General features: G+C 34.1%; 1 protein-coding gene across 1 annotated transcript in view; it reads left to right on the top strand.

Annotated features, from left to right (window-relative positions):
* Positions 1-12275, top strand: part of LOC121409079 (ankyrin repeat domain-containing protein 27-like) — a 28828-nt gene that overhangs the window by 9678 nt on the left and 6875 nt on the right. The window contains exons 2-11 of the mRNA XM_041600887.1: positions 2655-2760; positions 3172-3208; positions 3716-3845; positions 5938-5994; positions 7364-7425; positions 8326-8482; positions 9467-9546; positions 10737-10896; positions 11322-11393; positions 12091-12189. Of these exons, the coding sequence (XP_041456821.1) occupies positions 2655-2760; positions 3172-3208; positions 3716-3845; positions 5938-5994; positions 7364-7425; positions 8326-8482; positions 9467-9546; positions 10737-10896; positions 11322-11393; positions 12091-12189 (960 nt within the window). The remainder of the gene's footprint in view (positions 1-2654; positions 2761-3171; positions 3209-3715; positions 3846-5937; positions 5995-7363; positions 7426-8325; positions 8483-9466; positions 9547-10736; positions 10897-11321; positions 11394-12090; positions 12190-12275) is intronic.

Raw genomic sequence — 12275 nt, 5'->3', positions numbered from 1 at the left:
GCTACTATATTGAACTGCGTGATGCAGGTGAGACGGCCAGAGGCATTCCACTTGTTATGTTTTTGTACACGGTTTTGGAAAAAAGTGGGGGCTTCAGTTCCGTGGCCCCTGATGCGCTACTTTTAGTTTTATTAATAAATTAGCAGTAAGAAATTGATAATAGTTATGTCATGGATGCTGCGTGTGCACTCTTTCTGGCGCATTGTGCGAAATAGGCATTTTGTACGCACTGATTATTATTTTGAGACACGTGCACAAATGAAAGAATTTTTTTTTTAAAGTAAAGCAGGTACGAATAAAAAATAAAACAGACAGAAAGCTGAAAGGGTCAGAATGAAGCAGTAATAAAATAACAAAATGAAACGAACAAAGCAGGCAATAATGAAAGAAAGAAAGAAAGAAAGAAGGAAAAAAGGAAGGAAGGAAAGAAAGAAAGAAAGAGTAAACAAAAAAAAGGCAAGCAAAAAAAACCTTAAAGAAACTTAAAAATTAAAAAAAAGAAAGAAAGAAAAGAATGAATTAAAGTATGGAAAAGGAGGAAGAAAGAACGATTATGAATGATAAAGTAGGGAGGAAAAAAAACTGAAGGAAAAAATGCAGAAAGAAAGAAAAGGAAAAAAAGAAACTTAAGGGGAAAAAATAAAAAGGACAAAATGAAATTATTAAAAAATATAAAATGAAGGAAAAAAAGAACCAAAAAAATAGCATTTCAGGTGATTTTTAGAACTTGTGATTATAGCTTTGCAATAGATACCATTGGAATGAGAATTTTGAAAATTGACCCTACGAGTCATTAGTTATGCCCAATAATATGTTTCCGTTATTGGACATAATATTTGACCAAACTTCAAAGGTTATTCTTTTGTTTTACTTTGTTGTGAGAATGGCACCATGAAAACCCTAACATCATGTTTTAATATTTGTGTTATTCCCATGTTTTTTGCATTACAGATATGAAACTTGGCAGGATGTTAGATATTATATTTTGCCTCGATGTATTTTTTGCATGGTCAAGGTCATGTATAATAAATTTATGAAATATTTAATCATATTTTTTGCATATTTCTAAATATTTTGCCTTTCTGGTCAAAGTAGAAATGTGTAGTTGAATATGCTATGTAATGCTATTCAAAAGTATGAAAATATATTTTTTGACCACCACCTAGAATATCAGAAGTGTTAATACCTTTTTATCGCCTTTCCCTTTAGAGTCAGTTCAATAGGATTTTCAATCCAGATTGAGCTTTATTATGTCATTTATTAGTAAGCACATATATTTTTTAACCATAGGTGGGAAATTCACATGTTAATATAACCTTGAACTTGATAATGAAATATGAAATCATAATTTCACCACATTTTCCCCCGTAGTGTAATTAAACCAGAATTTTTAATGCAGATTGAGCTTTATTATGTCATTTAGCAGTAACAGTTACCTCATGAATTTTAACCATTTTTGGGGTGTCGAAATTCACATATGCGTTATGACCATGAATTTGATTTATGAAATAATAATTCTGTTAGATCTATAGCATTTTAGTTGTTGCTGTAATATGCAGTTTCCAGCTTTCTTTCCCTATTATACTCATTTGATATAAAGGGAAGTTTGATTACCTTGGAATTACTTTGATATTTCATTTGATTAAAAAAAATCATCTTATTTGTCAAAATTTCTAGCTTTATAGTTGAATAGAAAACAAGACACAAGAATTTATTTGACAACAGTTTTCGTGGACTGCTTGCACAGTATGCACATCTCATGCTTGAGTGAACTCGAACTACAAACATTGCTTTCTCCTTATTTTTGAAAGCTCTCACACAGTTTATAAAATTCGGTATTCAATCAAGAATTTCTCTGGATTATTATTGATCAGTTTTGACAAGTTTTATATCACTTTAAAGCTGATGTGCTTCATAATCACACTCAACTTAAATCTCAAAATGTATTATGGGTGACTTATTGTTGGTTTTGGTGACTTGGTAAAAAATTTAGGATGCAATTCTGACAGCTAGATTTAAAGGCCTGTCCTCATTTGGAAAGTGGTAACATTAGCCATTAGATTTATGAAGTTTGTTTGCACTGCATGGGATTATTAGAAATGTAATAGTTTGATTTCTTGTAGAAACCTATGACCTTTCGCAATTCTTAAGTATTATAAATGGACAATTTGTGCACTTATATGAAATATATGGCATTCTAAATGCTATGGTTTCTCCTCTTTCCTCAGCATGGAATAGGATAATTATCCAGTAAGAGAGTACAGAGTATGATTGATACAAGCTGTAGCCAAAGGAAGAGAGAAAGTACTTCAGAGTAAATTAAATAATATATTAAATTGTAGAAAAAAATATAAAGAGATATATAATAATGTAGTTGAAGTCAATTACAATTACCGTATTAAAATTACTCAAAAATTGTAATTAATTGTGTAAATAATCAATTTCTTTGTAAATGAGGCCACCCTGCTGTATCATATAGTCAGTTAAGCTGCGTAGTTATGTTTTCGTCTAATGCATTAATACACAGCTTAAAACATAATTTAGGTATTTGCCAGGCATAATGAAGTCACAAATGGGCGAGACTGAATCTGCCTCGATTGACTTGTATGTTTTTATTATTGTTAAAGTTGAGAAATGTGATATACTATTTACAGTCTGGATACAGGAGCCAATTTGAAGATGCTCAGGCCAAGAGATTCCTTGTATGTATACCGCAGACTGCTTCATTGGTGGGAGTCAACATAAACAGCAACTTTCTTGGTAAGCTTTAATTAAGGTTGGAAACATGGGATTAGGCAGTCATATCCAGGGGAGTTCACAGGGTACAGTTATGATAAAAATTCATCATTTTATTCTCAATTTCAAAGGTAGTTCAAAGGGTTTTAATAGAATTATGTGTGGTAGATCTGAAGGGATATTTTGTATTTGAAGAAAAACAATCATAATGTATACAATTTGTTTATGTGGTGGTTCCATTCAAAATGTGTGTGTATTATCGCTTTAGATTTATTGCTAGTACTATGCAGTATCATTTATCAAATCAAGTAGGAGATATCTAAGTACAACAGGGCTTGTGAATCTTGATCAAAGGTTATGCCACTGAATTTGACTGAAATGCAAATAGATGTGTTATTTTTATATATTTTTTCTTGTCTGGTTCTGTATTTACAGAGACTCATCTTCTGAAGCCATCCCCTATGCTAAAAGAGTAAGGTTTTGTTTTGTCTTTTACTTTTCGTTTATTTACCATTTTGGAAACCGATATTTAATATTCTTACAAAATGGGCATACTTGCAGCACTGTGGTATTGAAACATATGAAATCAAGGGTACACTTCTTGCTGAGTGGGTGTTTTTATTGGCATATTGTCTGAGAAAAACAAAATTAACCATGGTCTAAGCCAGTTATTTAACTGGTTAGCCAAATTGGACTCAAATATTTATCCATAGATTATTTTCTAATTTTACATATTATAAGTCTGAATTTGGTAGATGTTTTTGCTATTAAAGCATTAGAATGCATCCTAGTAAACATACATAATTGTAAACTATTAAAGTGATAATTTTTGCTTTCCTTGTTTTTGACCAAACTTATAATAACATTTCTTTAATATACCTGAAATAACACATTACTTTGAATGGTTTTTAAATTCAATATGTTCAGTAGATTGCTGTTAAAGTGAATCAATCCTTTTTGTCTTGCCTTTTTATCATAGTCACTACATTAGTACAGATAAGAATGGTTCAAAAACAATTATCGTAGACGAGGCATTTATCTTGACAACAGAGGGCTTCAGTCAACCAGGAAGAATACGCATACTATCAGAGGAGTTGGGTTATAATAAGGTAAAGTTAAGAAAAAGAAAGGAAATTGTTGAAACTAAAATGTTTAGCTCTGGAAAAAATAGATGGCCATTGGCACCTTGACAGATTTTTTTTAGCATCCATGAAATATTTATGGTTACTTCTTTAATACGGAATCACAATCAGCAACATTTCACTTCTAATTTCAAACTCTACGCTTTTCATTATACCCCCACCACACAAAGTGTGAAGGGATAGGAATCAGTGTACAGTCAGTCTGTATGTTGCAAATCTTGCACATCAAACTAATTCCTCAATTTTTAACCAATTCTCATGAAATTTGGAACACTGATTAGTCTTAGGGTGAAGGTGTGCAAGACAGATTTTTTGCACTTGTTGAAAATTGTGCTGCCATGGTAACTTGATATTATGCCCCAAATTAGGTAAAAATATTACAGTTTAAACAACTTCCTCAGTTTTTAACCAAACATTGGTTTAAGGTAAAGATGTGCAAGACATGTATTTTGCATGTGTCAGAAAATTTTTGTTGCCCTGGTAAACAATGAATTATACACTGTCTGGCAAAATTGGGGTAAAAATCTTCCAATTTTAATTACTTCATAACTTTTCAATTAATCATGAAATTTAGCTCACACATTGGATTAGAGGTAAAGATGTGTGAGACACATATTTTGTGTGTGGCAGAAATTGTGTTACCATGGTAACAACATATTACAAGCCTAATAGGTACCGGCAGGAAGTAATTCCTCAAAAAGCTGTGCACACCAGAATCGGTAGACTAGCTTAAGGCATGGTCACACCGCCCGAGCGTTGTTGGAGCGGTAGGGAAAGAGGGCCGAATTTTGCTCACAAAATTGGGGGGGAAAATCAAAATTATAAATCGAAAACATAAAAAAAACAATCGAAATCGAAAATGGTGAACGGTAGCGAGCGGTGATGATTTTTTTTCTCTCTGCTCCACGACCGCTCCAACAACGCTCGGGCGGTGTGACCATGCCTTTAGCCGGGGTAATATAGGAGCGCCTTGAGCACCTAGCAAGGTGGATACGTGCGCTGTGCAAATCCAATTTTATTATTATTATTATTACTATTATTATTATTATTATTAAGTAAAATCTTTGTGGTCCGTACTTCTTCATCAGTTTTCAACCAATTCTCATGTAATTTTGCTCACACATTGGTCTTGAGACGAAGATGTGCAGAACATATTTTTCCATGTGTCAGAAATTGAGTTGCCATGGTAACAATGTACAATGTGGGTATTTATCACCTTCAATGATTGTTCTAGTTTAAATCAACAACTGTTATTTAATATATAAGTTATTCTTATGTATGGATGTGATAATTATATTATATTGAGCGGCTCAGAATAGAATGCCAGAAATATTCAAAGAATTAGGGCAAACATTCCACAAATCACAGATGAGTGGTATATTGGCTTTAACAAGTGGAATACCTCTGGTATTCCATGAAATAAAGCTATCCAATATAATTATTATCTATCCCATCCCTCCCTCAAAAAAAAAAATTTGCTTGAACAAGTGATGTCACTTACCACAATCATTTGATATGGCATCACTTCATAAGGTCATTGTAGAAATGCGACTTAAATGTAGTTCATTATAATGTAATAAAGTATCATTGTGCTCTAGCTCTATGCTGTGTATCACATTGCATTCATTGTTTTATGCGTTGTATATTTCACACACATGTGCATTGCTTTAAACTGTTGAATACAGTCTCATATTCAACAGCACAGGAGCCTATGGGATATTCATCAGATATTGGTCCTTTTTGGAATACGGTCTCATATTGAACAAGCAACTGATGCAGACCAAAATACTAATGCATCACTTAAGCACTCTATACTATAGTCATGTACATGTAGATAATAATGTTGGTTTCTGGCCTTTAATTTTTTAATTCTGAGTATAATATGGAATAGAAAGGAACATTAAAAGAACTGATATCATAATTCTAATTTAGTTTGATTTGAAAGACACCAAATCCTACAGAAAGTAGGAGCTCTCAGTGTACCGTTTCTGTGATAATTCCTTTATTTAAGTTTATGATTAAGTCTCATACCCCTGCTCATCACTTTTCTTTGTTTCAGGATTACAAGCCATTCAAGATGTTGATTATTGAGAAGCCTTTGGAAGGTGCAGTCAAGGTGCATATAAACATTAAATTTTCAGGAAATATACTGATTTTTATCAGTTCCCTCTAGTATTTCAAATTCTTTTCTTATTGAGAATGAATTGAATTTTTTTTCATTCTGACAATACATTTTTTGTCTCACCTGCATAGCAGAGAGAGACTATAGGTTCTGACGGTGGTGGCGTCAACATCCAATCTTATCCGAAGGTTGAAAGCTTTTGAAGTGACTGCATAAATTTAAAAATATATGAACCGAGTTCATGAAACTTGGTCAGACTGATAATCATATATTACTGAACATCCTGTCCGAGTTTCAGATCACATGACCAAGAGTTAAAGGTCATTTAGGGTCAATCAACTTAGACTATGTTGGGGGAATCCACATTAAAATCTTAATCTAAGGTTAAATTTTTTTATATGTCATAACTTTGACCAAGGTCAAAGGTCATTTAGGGTCAATGAACTTTGGCCATGTTGGGAGTATTTATTGAATTACCATTATAACTATGAAAGTGTATGGATCTTGTTCATAAATCTTGCACAGGAGTAATCAAGTATCACTGAACATTCTACGTGAGTTTCAGGTCACATTACCATAGTCAAAGGTCATTCAAGGTCAATGAACTTTTGCCATGTTGGAGGTAATTGTAAAATTGCTGTAATAATTTTGAAAGTTTATGGATATAGTTTATGAAATGTAAACTAGGGATATAAATCAAGTATTACTGACAAGTCTTGGGTCGTGTGATCAAGGTCAAATGTCGTGCATTGTCAATGAACGGTATTATATCATCTGAATGGTGTTATTGTGAATGATTATTTTATATTAGTTTTCAAAAGTCACCACTGCTGTTATATTGAATCATGTAATGCAGGTGAGACTGCCAGAGGCACTCCACTTGTTAATCTTATAGGCTCTTTACTCCCAAGTTTTGAAAATTTGAATTTTTAACTCAGTCTTAAATGGTTAGTTGGAAAGTAGCAGCCAGATAGGAAAACAACCTCTTATGAATGGTCAACCTTAAAAAATACCATGTGATCATTAACAAAAGATAAGATATATACCTAAGATATAAGTAGAGCTGGCTGAGTATGTAGAGCAGGGATTTTGGGTACGGTGACCCAGGTTCAGTTCTCACTTGCTGTGCTCGTGCCCGTTTGTAAAGGCAAACAGGTCCTTCAGAGTGGGCCTCAAACCTTTGGCCCTCTGGTCGCTTGCTTGCAAGCATTCATGATTTCTTAGCAATCAGGTTGAAAATCAACACCATTTATACATAATTGAATCAACACTGTAATTATACATTTCAAAGGGAGACTAAACATTGATAGTATGGAAAGCCATACGACATAATAATGATTATGTTGGTATTTGTATGTTGCAGGGAAGGAGAGGATCTGCAGGATTATCTGATGAGTTTCTTACTCCCAGAACAAGGTTTCTTGAGTAAGTATTTCAGATAAGATAATAGTATAATTATTCTTCTTTATGGAATTCTGGGTATATGATAGTGGTTTTGTCTGAATTAAGGATTGCTGGTAAAATATTTCTGATGATCTTGTCTTTTTATTCTAAATGGAAAGATATTTTGTTTACATGTGGTGGTAAATTCAATTGTTAGGAAAGCTGATATATGAACAATTTCATCAATTTTCAGACACTACATTTTTCTTTTGTGATAATTACAAGATTAGGGATAACTGAGATTTATGGACATTGCTAACAAGGTCATTGGCAGAGCAATGTAAATTGCCAAACAGCCATGAAGCACCAACTGAACAGACTGTTCTACACCATTTGCTCCGGCAACAAATGCTCCGGGCTTTGTTTTGTCAAAGAAAAAGGGTTAGGGTTACAACAGGGTTTTATGTTATGTGGAATTACCAACTTCAACCCTGAACACTATACCCTATCCTAAACCTAACCCTAAATCCAGAGCTGCCGACCTTTTAAAGTAAAAAAGTAGTAATCCAGAAGCTCAAAAGTCAGAGGGACATAAACAATCATGCAAATAATGTTCATCACTCGCTGCCTTCAGAGAAGTTCATCACTGACCAATGTATTCCTATACAGTATTAAATGTGAACATGATTATTTGCCCTCAAAAGAGTAATAATTAAGGTCAAAAGCAATTGGCATAATTTGACATGAAAATCATAATTATGACTTTTTCTTAATAGTTGGCAGCTCTGACGTGTAGAGCGGAGCAAGTGTCACCAGAGCAAATGTCTTGGAACCAGACAGGCAATATATGATCGTTCCTTTAGAGATGGAAGCTCTAAATGTGATGCAAGTTTTATGGACAAATATATGATATATTATTGTTATAATTCATATTCTCTCTAGGAACAAGCACTTTCTAGGTATGTTTCCCGAGAATCGTAACAATCTGAAATGCCTTGAAGAAAGTATACATCAATTCAACCAGAATTACATGATTGTACAGGGTTACTTGAAAGATGTTGCTACGAAACTCAGAAGAATGTGTGAAGAGCACAAGCAGGTACTACTCTATTGTTATTCATTCTTAGTTTTAGTACATTAAAAGAAATGTCTGTGACTCATGTGATATGAAATTTGTTGGTTGCAAAGTGCTTTCTTGAATTATAAAAGGCAAGAATTTCTGGTGACACATTATTGTGTTTGACAAGAGGTTTTTCAGAAAGCTATTTCTGAAGTTAGAATCAACTTTACAAATGACTGGATCATCAAGTATAAAAATTAGTTTCTCATTTTCTCATATTTGTTTTTCGGATGCTTGAAAATTGCAGTTTATGATAGAATTTCATTGAAATGCATTTTTAAAAATATATTAATTACAATTTAATGGGAAGGTTCACACTAACGTCAGTCTGGGTCTGATAAAAACATAAAACTGAATGGCAATGAAGATTTGGCAAATATTTGTATGATATAATTATAAATAGGGCGTTTTCGATTTTTTTTAATTGTATGACATCACATGTAAGCAGCCCCCTCCCCCTCTTCCAAAAAGATCACCCAGGTCCCGTAACACAAAGCTTAGCAATGATTGTAGAACATTTTTCTACAATTGATTCCATTGACTACAATGTACAATCAATCGTGAAAATCAAGCGTACGATTAATTGCTAACCTCTGTTACGGGACCCTGGTGGGTGTTTCATAAAGTCATTTGTAACTTTACGAACAGCTTTATGAAACACCACCCACCAGGGGCCTGTTGCATGATAGTTATTGTAACTTTGCCATGCAATGGTAATTTGCATGGAATCCTAGATTTTGATTGGCTGTTGATCAGCATTACCATGGTAGTTCATGATAGTTTCTATTGCATGGCAAACTTTCCATAATAGTATCTTTTTATGCAACAGGTTCCTGCGGTGGGACCTGCCTATGAAGAACCATCACCTCTTTTCTTTGAAGTATCTATTGTCCTATATGTTTTTATCTCATAAAGTTGTGTGACAATTGCCATGCTTATGTTGATGTTGTGTTTTATATGCAGATGTTTGCTGAAGCTAATCGCTACATCAAGCTACAGTCAGATGGCAGGCTGGAAGAAGTATTGAATGTAGCAGTGGAAAGGTGAGTAATACTCTCACATTTCTTCTCATTTCTCTGCCCCACTCTCTCCCCCTCTTTAAAGCTCTCTCCCTCACTAGGCCCGGTTTGAAAGTCCATTTTTGATGCAGGTGTACACAGCGTGTTTTTCGGTCGTGTACACGTTGTAAACACTGAGAGTGAGTTATGGTATGTTTTCAGTGTTTCCTACATGTAGCCTAAGTCACGGTTTTAAAGCTTACCTGAGAAGTTAAAAGTATCAATCCACAAAAATTGGTGCAATTAAAAAGTTTACTCAGCTTAGCAGCGCATTAAATTAATAAAGAATGCAAAAGTAAATTAGTGCAGGGCCCTAGTTAGAGCCGACGTTCGTTGGATGCGCATTTTGCATACTGTACCATACATGCATGCAGAGATCTCTGCAGAATTGAGTGTAACTGAAGTTATTGATTGATTTTCATTATTTTATTGCCAATTTGAGGAACGTGTGTTTGTAGGCTTGTAGCACATGTTTATGAGCGTATAACACGTAACTGGAGCAATGATCGCTGTCGCAATTGGTGATTCTCAAATTGGCTCTAAAAGTGATTGAAGAACGCTTTCGAGAGTCTCCAGTTACGTGTTATACGCTCATACACATGTGCTACAAGCCTACAAACACACGCTCCTCAAATTGGCAATAAAATAATGAAAATCAATCGATAACTTCAGTTACACTCAATTCTGCAGCGATCTGTGCATGCATGTACGGTACAGTATGCAAAATGCGCATCCAACGAACGTCGGCGCTAACTAGGGCCCTGCACTGACCGGAGCATACCCATGCCCATTTCATGTGGTACAAAAACTTGAGTCTCCAGAATAAATGTGGATTAAATCGGCGATTTTGGAAGTAAACTCACTCTAGGTTAATTGAAATATATTGACATATTAGTGATTAAAACATGTGCAGTGTCTGAGAACTAAGAATTAATGTGAGGCTGTGAGCTTGTTCACTGACTTTACAGCCCCACGCAAGCTTTATGCATATGCTACCGTGTACACGGTGATGGAATTTAGTACATGTGCACTGACTTGACCGTGCGTGTACACGTGTACCCGAAACAGGCCTATCCCTCACCCACCTCCACTTATTGGTCACATCATCTCCCCACTCACACTTGATTTCACACTTCCTATATTTTGATGTTATTTTTCATTGATTTTCATTGTAGTTATGTTATGGGCAGTGTCCATGCAAAGGTCTTCAAAGCCATCAGTTCTGAGAAGACGCCAGAAGATGTCCACATTTCTGATAAACTACACCAGCTACAAGGTATTACAGGGGAACAGCTTGGGGTTGCAGAGGAGTTCTGCTGTCCTCTTCCAGCAGCTGTAAGTAATTTTCATTATGTATCCCTAATGGCATAATGAAATGTATTGCTGTATTTTATTATCTGTTCCCATCCTTTACCTCTTACTTTCAAATCTTTGGTATTCTGAAAATATATGTCATCATATACAGTGATATTTTTTTACACGACTTGTTCAATAATCCTACTTTTCTGTAGGGTGCAAAGACCTTACTATTCTGATATGGAGGAAGTAATATGAGATATTATCATTCTGAGTTGTTGTTTCAATATCAATTCCTACTTTTCTTGATTTTTCTACCCATGCAAGAAATATGCATGTATCTATGTCATTTGGGGAGATAGGGAAACTCTATGAAATAGATTTAAAAATATCTAATACTTTGAGACAGAGAAAAAGTTTGTCTTGATTTTAGATGTCTGAATATTACTTTGCTTTCATTTTAGGTTGTTGAGTTGGCAAGATTAGATGGAATCAACACTCCTCATGAAAAGCTCACCTGTCTTCATTCAACTCTGGTTTGTACATTTCAAATCAAATCTGTATTGTGTATTTGTAACAAGGTGCTTTTTTAAATGTCTGCCAAATCACGGTTGGTTTCCACTACATTATATTTACTTGCTGATTTGTTTTGTAAATCATACTTTAAAGGGATAGATTAGAAGTGATAATTGCGAAAAATCCTGCTGAAAATACCCTCATGTTACTCTACATGCATATAAAGATACAAGTTGTGAGACATTCCTTTCATGAAATCTCTATTGTATGTATTTGCTGATATTTGAACTCAAATGGATTGCACAGTCATGAAGGAGAGAAACTGTCTTTTTTATGATTACGCCATTTCTGGATAAAATCATCAATTTAATGGTGAATATATTCTGATTTAGTGATTCTTGTATTATATGAACTTAATTTCATTCTAGCTAATTAGATAAACAAACTAACTAGGTAGTTAAACAACCAAACCACTGCTTCTCCCACTACTATACTTCCTCTTTAGTAGAACTGGATTATGATATAAGAGTATTTTCAATTTTAATTTGCTATTAGATATTTTTAAAATGTTTTCTTGTAACTTGTATGCATTTAAGTGACTCCCTTTCCTCACCCAACTAAATCAAGGATAATCCACTTATATTTGTCAACGATAGGCTATATTATTTTCAGAAGATTAAGAAGAGTGGTTATTAATTCTTTTTTTTTAATTGACAGGAAAACATCACAGAAGAGGTGAATATCCATTTAAGAGAGAACCTAGCACCAGGTCAAAGTCCTCAATGTCTTACATCAGATGATCTCCTTCCACTACTTGTAAGTGAGCCAATTTTATGAGAAGTTATTTATTTTATTTCCATGCATTTCATGTTTCCTCCACTGTTTCCACTGAAAAATTTGCA

The sequence above is a fragment of the Lytechinus variegatus genome, chromosome 2 (genome assembly GCF_018143015.1).
Source record: "Lytechinus variegatus isolate NC3 chromosome 2, Lvar_3.0, whole genome shotgun sequence".
Classification (NCBI taxonomy): Eukaryota; Metazoa; Echinodermata; class Echinoidea; order Temnopleuroida; family Toxopneustidae; genus Lytechinus; species Lytechinus variegatus.
Note: the sequence above shows the minus strand (reverse complement) of the source record. Positions and strands in the feature narration are given on the sequence as shown.